We start from the raw sequence: 12315 nt of genomic DNA on the forward strand, positions 1-12315 counted from the left end.
ATATAGGAGGAGTCCCCTGTAGTGCATTTGCACATTTTTCCCAGCAAGGAGTATTATCTCCAAGGGTTAGAAAGGTTGGATTCATCTCTTTTTCATGGATAGTGTAGGACCCACTGATAATGGGGTACTTTGACGCAGTAGTGGGCTTGAGCACGATATGGCCATATGGTGGGACCAAACCCCCATTTTTATTTATGGACTCTCTTCAGATTTGGTAGTAATTTCTTTTGCATTTGCGCGCTATTCTTTTTTAATATACATATCTTTTGGTTCATAGCTGCAGCAGCTTTGGAAATACATGGGTATGCTCCCCCAAATTTTTTGCCTGTTTATTATGTATTCGGTCTGACCAGACTATCGAGGTTGAGCAGCCTTCCCCACCCCCCACATACACCTGTACTCAATCAGTGTCCACCATCAAGTGGATATAGGAGGAGTCCCCTGTAGTGCATTTGCACATTTTTCCCAGCAAGGAGTATTATCTCCAAGGGTTAGAAAGGTTGGATTCATCTCTTTTTCATGGATAGTGTAGGACCCACTGATAATGGGGTACTTTGACGCAGTAGTGGGCTTGAGCACGATATGGCCATATGGTGGGACCAAACCCCCATTTTTATTTATGGACTCTCTTCAGATTTGGTAGTAATTTCTTTTGCATTTGCGCGCTATTCTTTTTTAATATACATGTCTTTTGGTTCATAGCTGCAGCAGCTTTGGAAATACATGGGTATGCTCCCCCAAATTTTTTGCCTGTTTATTATGTATTCGGTCTGACCAGACTATCGAGGTTGAGCAGCCTTCCCCACCCCCCACATACACCTGTACTCAATCAGTGTCCACCATCAAGTGGATATAGGAGGAGTCCCCTGTAGTGCATTTGCACATTTTTCCCAGCAAGGAGTATTATCTCCAAGGGTTAGAAAGGTTGGATTCATCTCTTTTTCATGGATAGTGTAGGACCCACTGATAATGGGGTACTTTGACGCAGTAGTGGGCTTGAGCACGATATGGCCATATGGTGGGACCAAACCCCCATTTTTATTTATGGACTCTCTTCAGATTTGGTAGTAATTTCTTTTGCATTTGCGCGCTATTCTTTTTTAATATACATGTCTTTTGGTTCATAGCTGCAGCAGCTTTGGAAATACATGGGTATGCTCCCCCAAATTTTTTGCCTGTTTATTATGTATTCGGTCTGACCAGACTATCGAGGTTGAGCAGCCTTCCCCACCCCCCACATACACCTGTACTCAATCAGTGTCCACCATCAAGTGGATATAGGAGGAGTCCCCTGTAGTGCATTTGCACATTTTTCCCAGCAAGGAGTATTATCTCCAAGGGTTAGAAAGGTTGGATTCATCTCTTTTTCATGGATAGTGTAGGACCCACTGATAATGAGGTACTTTGACGCAGTAGTGGGCTTGAGCACGATATGGCCATATGGTGGGACCAAACCCCCATTTTTATTTATGGACTCTCTTCAGATTTGGTAGTAATTTCTTTTGCATTTGCGCGCTATTCTTTTTTAATATACATGTCTTTTGGTTCATAGCTGCAGCAGCTTTGGAAATACATGGGTATGCTCCCCCAAATTTTTTGCCTATTTATTATGTATTCGGTCTGACCAGACTATCGAGGTTGAGCAGCCTTCCCCACCCCCCACATACACCTGTACTCAATCAGTGTCCACCATCAAGTGGATATAGGAGGAGTCCCCTGTAGTGCATTTGCACATTTTTCCCAGCAAGAAGTATTATCTCCAAGGGTTAGAAAGGTTGGATTCATCTCTTTTTCATGGATAGTGTAGGACCCACTGATAATGGGGTACTTTGACGCAGTAGTGGGCTTGAGCACGATATGGCCATATGGTGGGACCAAACCCCCATTTTTATTTATGGACTCTCTTCAGATTTGGTAGTAATTTCTTTTGCATTTGCGCGCTATTCTTTTTTAATATATATATATATATATATATATATATATATATATATATATATATATATATATATATATATATATATATAATTCTGTGTGTATGTTCCAGTGTTGGCATCCTTCTACATTAGTGTAAGGACCACAATTTGCAGAGACACCTTAATGTGGTATGTGGCTTCCACATGTACATTCTAGCGAATGCAACATCTGTTTTCATTAACATTTTAGAAGCAGGTTATAATTATATCTCCACGTCTTCCAATAGGACTGAGTCCTGGGTACTTGTTTTAGCCTGTGACATCAGTTTCCTGTATTTCCTGGTCTATATTCATCAGAATACTTTTCACCTTCTTTTCCAGTCTAAGACCCAGAATCCCCAATGGCTAGATTTCTGTTACATATACCAGTGATGTAAGTGGTTAGGGAGACAAGAGCCAACAAGGAGCTCTGCATAGTGTTTGGCTTACAATGCAAAACAGGACAGTGCTTGCAGAACGATTAGAGTAAATGTAGACTCTGGAGTTCACAGTTGCACTGTTGAAATGTCACTGTGTTGCAAGGACTGACAAAAAAAAAAGAGGACCAGTAACCACTGAGCCTTTTCAAGATTTTGAATGTTAACATGAACCCTTTGATTCCTCACGTATGTAAACATTTTATTACACTCTAAATTCATTCCATCAGCTGTTAATGTGATTCTCTCTCTAGAATAGGCAGATCAAGTTGACAAAAGAAAAATGGGTGTGATGTGCTGGACACAGATCCCTCACCCATAACAAGGAATCAGTAATGCCAAATGGCTTTAATTTAGCAGTGCTCCACAAAGTAGGCCTCCCGACCAAAAAATAGGGGTCACCTGAAATGAGAAGGCCAAATGAAAACGAAAAAAAAAAGTCCCAAGTGATCGTCTCAAAGTCCCAAATCCTTTATTGTTGATTTCACATAAAAACGGGATGGGAAGAATAAAGAATCTTGGATTCTTGAAACAATTTTTTGCTTTTTTTTTTTTTACATGGATAGCCTAGGCACAGTAAACCGCAATGTTACAGATATGGAAATTCTACATGTTTTGAAAAGTCAGCAGCTAAACCTGTACTCTTACTACTCCCCTTGGCCGTTGACATAAGCCTACTGCTCTGCAGAAATCAGTGACATGTGGCTGCCACAAGAACAGCAGAAATGTTTTTTAAGAGTGGGCTATATAGAACTGACAGCTTAGCTTCACCTTTTCTACCCTAGACCTAGTTCACACCAGATGCAGTCCAGTGTGTTTTAATCTGCATAAAAAACACATGCACAGTGTTTTCCCTGTATTCCAATGGTTCTAGTTCACACCAGTGCAGTGCGATCCAGTGTAGTCAACAAAAGTAGAACATGCTGTATTTTTCTGTATGGAATGCATGTGGAACTTGGCAGAATGCATCGAAAACCCACTGGAACACACATGTACTGAACGTAGATAAAGAAAAAGGGAAGGGGAAAAACCGCATCAAAAACCCATCGGAACACATCCAGAACAAAAATTGTGGCGTGAACCTTCCTTAGGAGAGGAAAGATGGTGGAACCCTGGGATAAAATAACTGGGTCAGTCGGTTGGTCCAGACTGGAGAAGATTTTTTGTTCACCAATAATAAACTGGTAAGTGTTGTGTTTGTGTATAAGGGCTCTTGCACACAGATGCACATTAGGGAGTATAGCAGTACAGAATAGAATACAGCTGTTGTTGTGGTGCCCAGAAGTGTACCCGGCAGCGTACCACGGTGTGCAAGAGCCCTGAGACTGCCAAGTGCATATTTGGCAGTGGTTTCTGTAAACATTGTAAAATGTAGGATTTTATTTGAGTCTAAAGCCATTATAATTGTGCAGGCTTGCATGCCAAATACTGAAGTCAGTTTCCCTAATGATTTAGATTTACTTTGAGTCTGACCTTTCAGCTTGAGAGTCAGAGGGAACCTGAAGCCTAACGGCTACTGCTCTAGTAACCGCTTAAAATAAATGTAAAAAACTTTACCCAATTACCCTAACTACTTGTATAGTCCCACTTTATTCTCCAAAATGTTGTAGTTTTCTTTTTTTTTTTAAATTAAAATAAGAACAGCCTTCTGTAGAACAAGTCTACGCCAAAATGGAGTTAACTTACGTAGTTTGACAATGCAGGTCAATAGCATTAGTTATGCCTTTATCCAATGTGTCTGGGTATTTTTACAAAACCATAAAAATACTATAATTAGTTTTATAAAAACAATGAGTTTATTATTTTAGCTTGTATGGATTTTACCTTTCAAATACAACAAGAACATAAAAATGCTGGTGGGGGGGGAGATCTTTAAATTACAGAGGAGCATAGGAACGGGCAGTCATAGATTATCTGACTATGCCAGAGTTCTTACAGCACTACATAGATTTTTATTTTTGCAGCTATTGATCAAGATACATCAGCACAGAAGATTTACCTTGTACGGCGCTGACTGATTCTATGGAGAGGACCCTTCTCCCGATGGATGAAAGACTTCGACATACGGATGCCGAGGAACAGCTAAGCTTTTCTTCACACTGGGACATAATGCTCTGTGCGTAGAGAAGATTTATTTCATATGAGATCCATAAAAGATAATTTTGCATGCTTCACACATACGTCTATAGATCAATACAGCTTTTTTAATTCGACCATAACAAGCACAGATACAAAAAACAGTGAAATGATTCTAAAGAACAGCTCTTTGCTAGAAACATCACACAAACAGGCGAAGAAAAAAAAAAAAAAAAAACACGTTAACATTTCTGAAAAAAAGTGAACCTCTCAGTTATTCAAAATGGGCAAAGTTTTTACCAATATCCTAAGGCTGCTTTCACACTGAAACGTTTGCAAAACATTTCTAAAAACACATAGCACTTTTTAGCGCTATGCATCTGAAGTAAATAGTTGCTTGTTAAGGACGCCATCAGGTTTCGGCTCCTTAATCAGTTCCATACCAGACCTATTCTGGCACTCCTCTCCTACACGTAAAAATCATATTTTTTTTTTTTGAAAATTATTGAGCCCCCAAACATTATATATGTTTTTTTTTTTTTTAGCAGAGACCCTAGGGAAAAAAATGGCAGTCGTTGCAACTTTTTATGTAACATGGTATTTGCGCGGCAGTTTGTCAAACATGTTTTTTTCCAAAAAAAACACTGTTCAATGAATTTTAAAAAAACAACACTAAAGTTAGCCCAATTGTTTTGTATAATGTGAAAGATGATGCTATGCCAAATAAATTGATACTCCACATGGCACGCTTTAAAATTGCACACACTCGTGGAATGGCGCCAAACTTCGGTACTTAAAAATCTCCATAGGCGATTTTTTTTTTTTTTTTTTACAGGTTACCAGTTTAGAGTTACAGAGGTGGTCTTGGGCTAGAATTATTGCTATTGCTCATTTGTGGTTTGAACTCCATTTAGATATGTGGGCGTGACATACGTATGCGTTCGCTTCTGCTGTCCCTTTAATTATTTTTTTTAGCACTTTTATTCTTATTACAAGGAATGTAAAATGTAAACATCCCTTGTATTAAGAATAGGGCATGACAGGTCCTCTTCTCTAGGCTTGAAAGACCGATCAACAAAAAAAAAAAAAAGAACGATCTCGGCCTTTCCAGCCGAGTCCACGGCGGGATCCACAACTGCCAGTCCGGACGTCACCTTAAAACATTGCGCCCGGGCCTCCGAGAGTCATAGAGACTGCCGGGGACCATCTAGTCCTGGGTATTCTCTATGTCTAGCACCCGCTGACTCTATGAAGCTGGGGTAATCACTGCACTAATGTTCCACTGATAACTACGTGTCTTTCTGTCACAGTGGAAGATGGGACTTGTAGTTTGTTCATTCACAGACCTCAGGGAATAAATGACATCGCTAAGCCATGTGAAGTTAAAGGAGTTGTAGAGTCAGAAGGTTTTTTATCTTAATGCAATTCTGATAAAAAAAAAAAACTTCTGTGTGTGTGTAGCAGCCCCCCTCAGCCTCCTCTAATGGTTACCTGAGCCCCCTCTCAATCCAGCGATGTCCACGACTGTCTCAGCCATCCGGGACTACCCTCCTCATTGGCCCAGACACAGCAGCAGCACCATTAGCTCCCACTGCTGTAAATCAAAGCCAGTTAGCCAATGAGGAAAGAGAGGGGGTGGTGCCTAGCTGCAGCCTCGTGTCTGAATGGACACATGAAACTGTGTCTCCGCTCGGGTGCCCCCATAGCAAGCTGCTTACTGTGGGGGCACTCAAAGGGATGGAGGGGCCAGGAGAAACAAAGAGGGACCCAAGAAGAGGAGGATTGGGGCTGCTCTGTGCAAAACTACAACACAGAGCAGGTAAGTATAACATGTTTATTATTTTTTGGGAGAAAAAATACAAGAGACTTTACAATCACTTTAAGTGACAGGAGGGACCATGGAGAAGAACCCCCCAGACTCTAAGTGGGGGAGCCAGTTTGACACCATCTTATATGTTACATCCTAAATATGGATGTAACATAGTATAAAAGGTGTCATTAGCAGCAAACAAAATTTAAAATCAGTCACCACTAAGGGTGTCCTCCATTGTGTTGAAGAAAATCTTGAGGAAAGATCATTTACATCTGAAACTTCTGGGGGTGTTGGCTGCTGGCATCCCCCAATGTGCTTTGTGGTTTCATCCACCGGGCACACATGACTACAGTTTGGACTAGTGACAAAGGAACCAGCAGAAGGAACCAAGGAAAGCAGCTGTGGAACTAGGCATCTGACACTGAGAAGTGTTCTGGATGCGGAGGATCCTATAGAGAGAATTTGCTGGGGCAGGCAGCGGAATTTAGCTTTGCAATAGGGTTGCAATGATACCTATATCAGTGCCAATACCAAGCCTTTGCACAAGTATCAGTACTCGTGCAAATGCTTCGAAACCTGAAACTGAAACTTTTAGGCTTGGTTCTTTCAGCTGTCAGTGTGATTTCCCCCACCAAGGCAGCTGAAATGTAAAAAAAATTAAAAAAAAAAAAAAAAAAAGGACAGCAAATATCAGTTGTGAAGGAGCGGGACTGTCGTGTCCTTAACAACTGAGGACTCTTTCAGCTGTAAGTGGGGATCCCGTGTTGACAGCTGAAGTGTAAAAAAAATCCCGGCAATTGGAACTGTCAAGAAAAATATAAATGTTTATCAACAACATTGCTTAACCGCTGAAACAAAAAGATAAAAAGAACACTTGTTTCTTTTTGTATCTTTCTATTACTTCATCTACAGATCAAAGGAATGAACTTTAATCTGCAGATGAAATCAGTTTAAAGCAACCTGTCAAGTAAAAAAAAAAAAAAAAAAAATGTTTTTGTTTTTTTAAACGTTCCTCTGTTTAATCCCTTATTAACCCTTAATTTACTCTAAATCAGCCCAAATTAGCTCCTTAGGCCTCATGCACACTGGACGTTTTTACAGCTGCTGTTAGCAGCGTCAGACGTTTTTTTTTGCAGCTGCAGAACGCCCATCCATGTTATTCTATGGCCTCATGCACACATAGAGCTTTTAGGAGCTCCAAGTGGCATAGGCGTTTTACAGCTCCAAAAAAAACCCAGAAACTGTGGGTTCAGGAGCTCCAGCGTCAAGCTGCAAAAAACGTCTGACGCTGCTAAAGGCTCCATAAGGCTCCATAACGTTGCTTAACGTGCGTTAAGCCACGTTATACGTTTTTTTTCTTCCATTCAAAATCAATGGTTCCCTATTGATTTGAATGGAAGTCACACCGCAGGTCGGATCAGGGTGATCCGACTTGCGGTGCGACCTGCACTGTGAGAATCTTGAGGGGGAACTCCACGCCAAAATGGGGAAAAAAACGGCGTGGGGTTCCCCCCCAGGTTCCAAACCAGGCCCTTCGGATCTGGTATGGAATTTGAGGGTAGCCCCGCGCCGAAAAAACGGCGTGGGGTCCCCCCCAAAATCCATACCAGATCCTTATCCGAGCATGCAGTCCGGCATGCCAGGAAAGGGGAGGGGACGAGCGAGCGGCCCCACCCCCCCTGGATCATACCAGGCCACACGCCCTCAACATGGGGGGGGTGTGGGTGCTTTGGGGCAGGGGGGGCTCTGCACCCCGCACCTCAAAGCACCTTGCCCCCATGTTGATGAGGACAAGGGCCTCATCCCCACAACCCTGGCCGGTGGTTGTGGGGGTCTGCGGGCAGGGGGCTCATCGGAATCTGGAGGCCCCCTTTAACAAGGGGGCCCCCGATCCCGGACCCCCTCCCTATGTGAATGGGTATGGGGTACACTGTACCCCTACTCATTCACCCCATAAAATGCAGTGTATGGAAATGACGACAGGAGACGTTTTGGAAAATTTATTAAAAATCTTCATCCGGCTCTTGTCCTCTCCGGGGGTCTTCTCCTCTCCGAGGGTCTTCTGCTCTTTTGCTGTCCGCCCTTCTTGTCTTCTCCTCTCCGGGGTCTTCTGCTGTCTTCTCCTCTCCGGGGGTCTTCTGCTGTCTTCTCTCCGAGGGTCTTCTGCTCTTTTGCTGTCCGCCCTTCTTGTCTTCTCCTCCCCGGGGGTCTTCTGCTGTCCGCCCTTCTGCTGTCCAATCTTCTTGTCTTCTCCGCTCCGGTCTTCTGCTCTTTTGCTGTCGGCTGTCGGCTGTCCTTCTTCCTCCGGTCCTCCTCCGACGACGTCTTCAGCGATTATGCCGGCCTCTGGTCTCCGCAGCTTATTATATAGCCATTAGGGGCGTGGCCGCCAGATGACGTCATCGGGAGACCACGCCCCTTTGTGTCACAGGTGACGTCACCTGTGACACAAAGGGGCGTGGTCTCCCGATGACGTCATCTGGCGGCCACGCCCCTAATGGCTATATAATAAGCTGCGGAGACCAGAGGCCGGCATAATCGCTGAAGACGTCGTCGGAGGAGGACCGGAGGAAGAAGGACAGCCGACAGCCGACAGCCGACAGCAAAAGAGCAGAAGACCGGAGCGGAGAAGACAAGAAGATTGGACAGCAGAAGGGCGGACAGCAGAAGACCCCCGGGGAGGAGAAGACAAGAAGGGCGGACAGCAAAAGAGCAGAAGACCCTCGGAGAGAAGACAGCAGAAGACCCCCGGAGAGGAGAAGACAGCAGAAGACCCCGGAGAGGAGAAGACAAGAAGGGCGGACAGCAAAAGAGCAGAAGACCCTCGGAGAGGAGAAGACCCCCGGAGAGGACAAGAGCCGGATGAAGATTTTTAATAAATTTTCCAAAACGTCTCCTGTCGTCATTTCCATACACTGCATTTTATGGGGTGAATGAGTAGGGGTACAGTGTACCCCATACCCATTCACATAGGGAGGGGGTCCGGGATCGGGGGCCCCCTTGTTAAAGGGGGCCTCCAGATTCCGATGAGCCCCCTGCCCGCAGACCCCCACAACCACCGGCCAGGGTTGTGGGGATGAGGCCCTTGTCCTCATCAACATGGGGGCAAGGTGCTTTGAGGTGCGGGGTGCAGAGCCCCCCCCTGCCCCAAAGCACCCACACCCCCCCATGTTGAGGGCGTGTGGCCTGGTATGATCCAGGGGGGGTGGGGCCGCTCGCTCGTCCCCTCCCCTTTCCTGGCATGCCGGACTGCATGCTCGGATAAGGGTCTGGTATGGATTTTGGGGGGGACCCCACGCCGTTTTTTCGGCGCGGTGCTACCCTCAAATTCCATACCAGATCCGAAGGGCCTGGTTTGGAACCTGGGGGGGAACCCCACGCCGTTTTTTTCCCCATTTTGGCGTGGAGTTCCCCCTCAAGATTCTCACAGTGCAGGTCGCACCGCAAGTCGGATCACCCTGATCCGACCTGCGGTGTGACTTCCATTCAAATCAATAGGCTCCCATAGGGAACCATTGATTTTGAATGGAGGCAGAAAAAAACGCTGCTAACAGCTACTGTGGCCAAACGTGCAATAACGCTAGTAGGAAAAGCTACTGAAAGCACGTTTTTACAGCTGCTGTTTCCCGGCGTTATGTAAACAGCTTTGGAGCACGTTTTTATGACGCCCTGTGTGCATGGAGCCTTATTCTCCTTCTCCATTTAGTTATTATTTTGCTGCTAATTTTTATTTATTTGTTTTACTTCAATTTATAAACTATTATTAAAACTTTTTTTTGTTTGTTAAAATGTTTACACCTTTAACATATATTTACACGTATTACATTGAAATAATAATTTTTAAAAATACAGGATTTTTTCGCATATAAGACGACCCCCCTAATTTTCAAGTTAAAACATAGGTTTGGGGCTATACTCGCCGTATAAGACTACCCCCCCTTCCAAAGTACTGTAAATGTAATCTCTCATATATCTCCGAGGTGTCGTAAGTATTACCGGTAGATGTAATCTCTCAAGGTGCTGGCTGTGCGGGAATCCTTTACCGGTATACCGTACGTACCGTAGCTTCGACTACATACAGTATACCGCACTGAGCCAATCACGGTGAGCGATGTATTCTATTATTAAATGCAAAGCCTGCTCGGATTGGCGGAGTCAGAGAGGCGGCTGATGTTACTTTACAAGCCATGATCTGTCTGCATTGCATAGAGAGACCCAGTAAGGATATCATTGGGTCCAAAATAAGTTATGCAATGAAAACAGAAAAAGTTTTTTATTTTTTTAAATCTATTAGCATTTTGGTCAGGGAGGAGGCGGGCTGATGTTACTCTCTCGGACTCCGCCAATCCGCCAATAAAATACTTGATGCTGTAATTGGTGCCAATGGTGCTCCAACACAGTATTGAGCTGTGAATACTTATGTACATGGGATTTTTTTTCTTTTGTTTATGGTTAATAAATTTGCAAAGATTTCAAACAAATGTATTTCATGTTGTCGTTATGGGGTATTGCTTGTGGAATTTTAAGGAAAATAAAGAATTGAATCCATTTTGGAATAAGGCTGTAACATAACAAAAACGTGGAAAAAGTGAAGCGCTGTTAATACTTTCCGGATGCACTGTATATGCAATCATTCAACTATGTCTATGGGGAATAAAGAACGTCCACATTTACCTCAATGTCCGGTCTGTTTGCCGGGTTCTCCTGTTGCATAGAATCCAGCAATAAGTTTAAATCTAGACAGAATTCGGTTTGTGAATCCGCGTCCACCACAAATTCTATTGCTGCTTTCAGTGTTGCACCCAGAGAATATATATGTGCCTGCGTAAAGAAAATGACATTCTCATAAATAGAGCAATATAATGGCCATGGTGGGCCACAAAGAAAATACAATACATAGAGCACTCCTATTTCTTTAGTTCATTTTTTGTGTTAGTCGGGATTATTCAACTGGCAGTTAAAGTGCTTTGTGCCCAGTCTTTAAATCAGCATGAAGAAACAATGTAAATGCTGAACTGTGACACATTAGAATCAAGACACAGTACATTTTGACATTTATGATGCCTCAATTGGTGTATCTTACCAATGGTGGGTGGGGGCTGGGTTGGAGGGACATCATCCTTGAGGGTTTCCCCGCATCCTATTTGCATGTCAGGAGATTGTGACCAGCTCTCTATGGAGCTGGTTCACATATCTCTGGTGCGAATTGTACAGGAGGCCTGTGCGTTTTCTGGTCTGTTTCAGGTCCAAATTCAGCCAAAAATTTGGACTGAAACCGGACCTGAAACGGTGAGCCCCTCTGTGCGGCAGTGTGAACCCAGCCTAAATAACATGTGTGGAAATGGCACTAGTCTTCCTGTTAGCTGGTTGCCCACTCTTAGATTTACTGCTTTACAAAACCTCTTCAAACTATTCCCTGTGTTCCTACAGTGATTACAACAAAGTAATATTAAACCTTCAGTGTTTTAGTTTAACACATTGACCACAGTAAAAAGGAAGTTTTTGACTTAAAATCTATTTCGCTGATGTTCATTGACTGACACAGCTCCCGATTCTTCTTAACCATTGGGTTATACTGCCCCCTACAGTAGGAGGACACTAGGAAAGAAAAAGCTTGACTATGCCACTCTCAGCTATAGGCACTCAGTTTTGTTACAAGCAGTGTCAGAAGAAAGCCAACTCCATAGAGGGGCGGGTGCTGTGTCTGTCAATGAACATCAGAGAAATGGATTTTACGGTAAGTCAAAAATCCCATTTTCTCTTTCGTTCACTGACGGACACAGGTCCTGATTCTTCTTAACCATTGTGATGTGCCAAAGCAGTGTTAAACATATGGGGTGGGAAAACATCAGAAAAAAATTCCCAACCATAGTCAACCAGGTAACAGAGCTCAAACAAACAACTGGAGCTCACCTGAACAACAATACACCAGGTCCTCTAAACAGCACCCAGCAAAACCTTAGGAAAGAATGACGGACAGAGGCAAAGCACCACCTTGTCCTTGTGAAGCAGCATAAGGTGAACAACAGGATAACGC

The 12315-nt window shown here is 43.7% G+C and overlaps 1 protein-coding gene across 1 annotated transcript in view; it reads right to left on the reverse strand.

The window, feature by feature from the left end:
• KNDC1 (kinase non-catalytic C-lobe domain containing 1) overlaps positions 1-12315 on the reverse strand; it is a gene marked incomplete at its 5' end in the record, with an annotated part of 236509 nt that overhangs the window by 138838 nt on the left and 85356 nt on the right. The window contains 2 exons of the mRNA XM_082266721.1: positions 4389-4503; positions 10953-11099. Of these exons, the coding sequence (XP_082122847.1) occupies positions 4389-4503; positions 10953-11099 (262 nt within the window). The remainder of the gene's footprint in view (positions 1-4388; positions 4504-10952; positions 11100-12315) is intronic.

Source organism: Pelophylax lessonae, assembly GCF_965119305.1.
Source record: "Pelophylax lessonae genome assembly, chromosome: 9".
Lineage (NCBI taxonomy): Eukaryota > Metazoa > Chordata > Amphibia > Anura > Ranidae > Pelophylax > Pelophylax lessonae.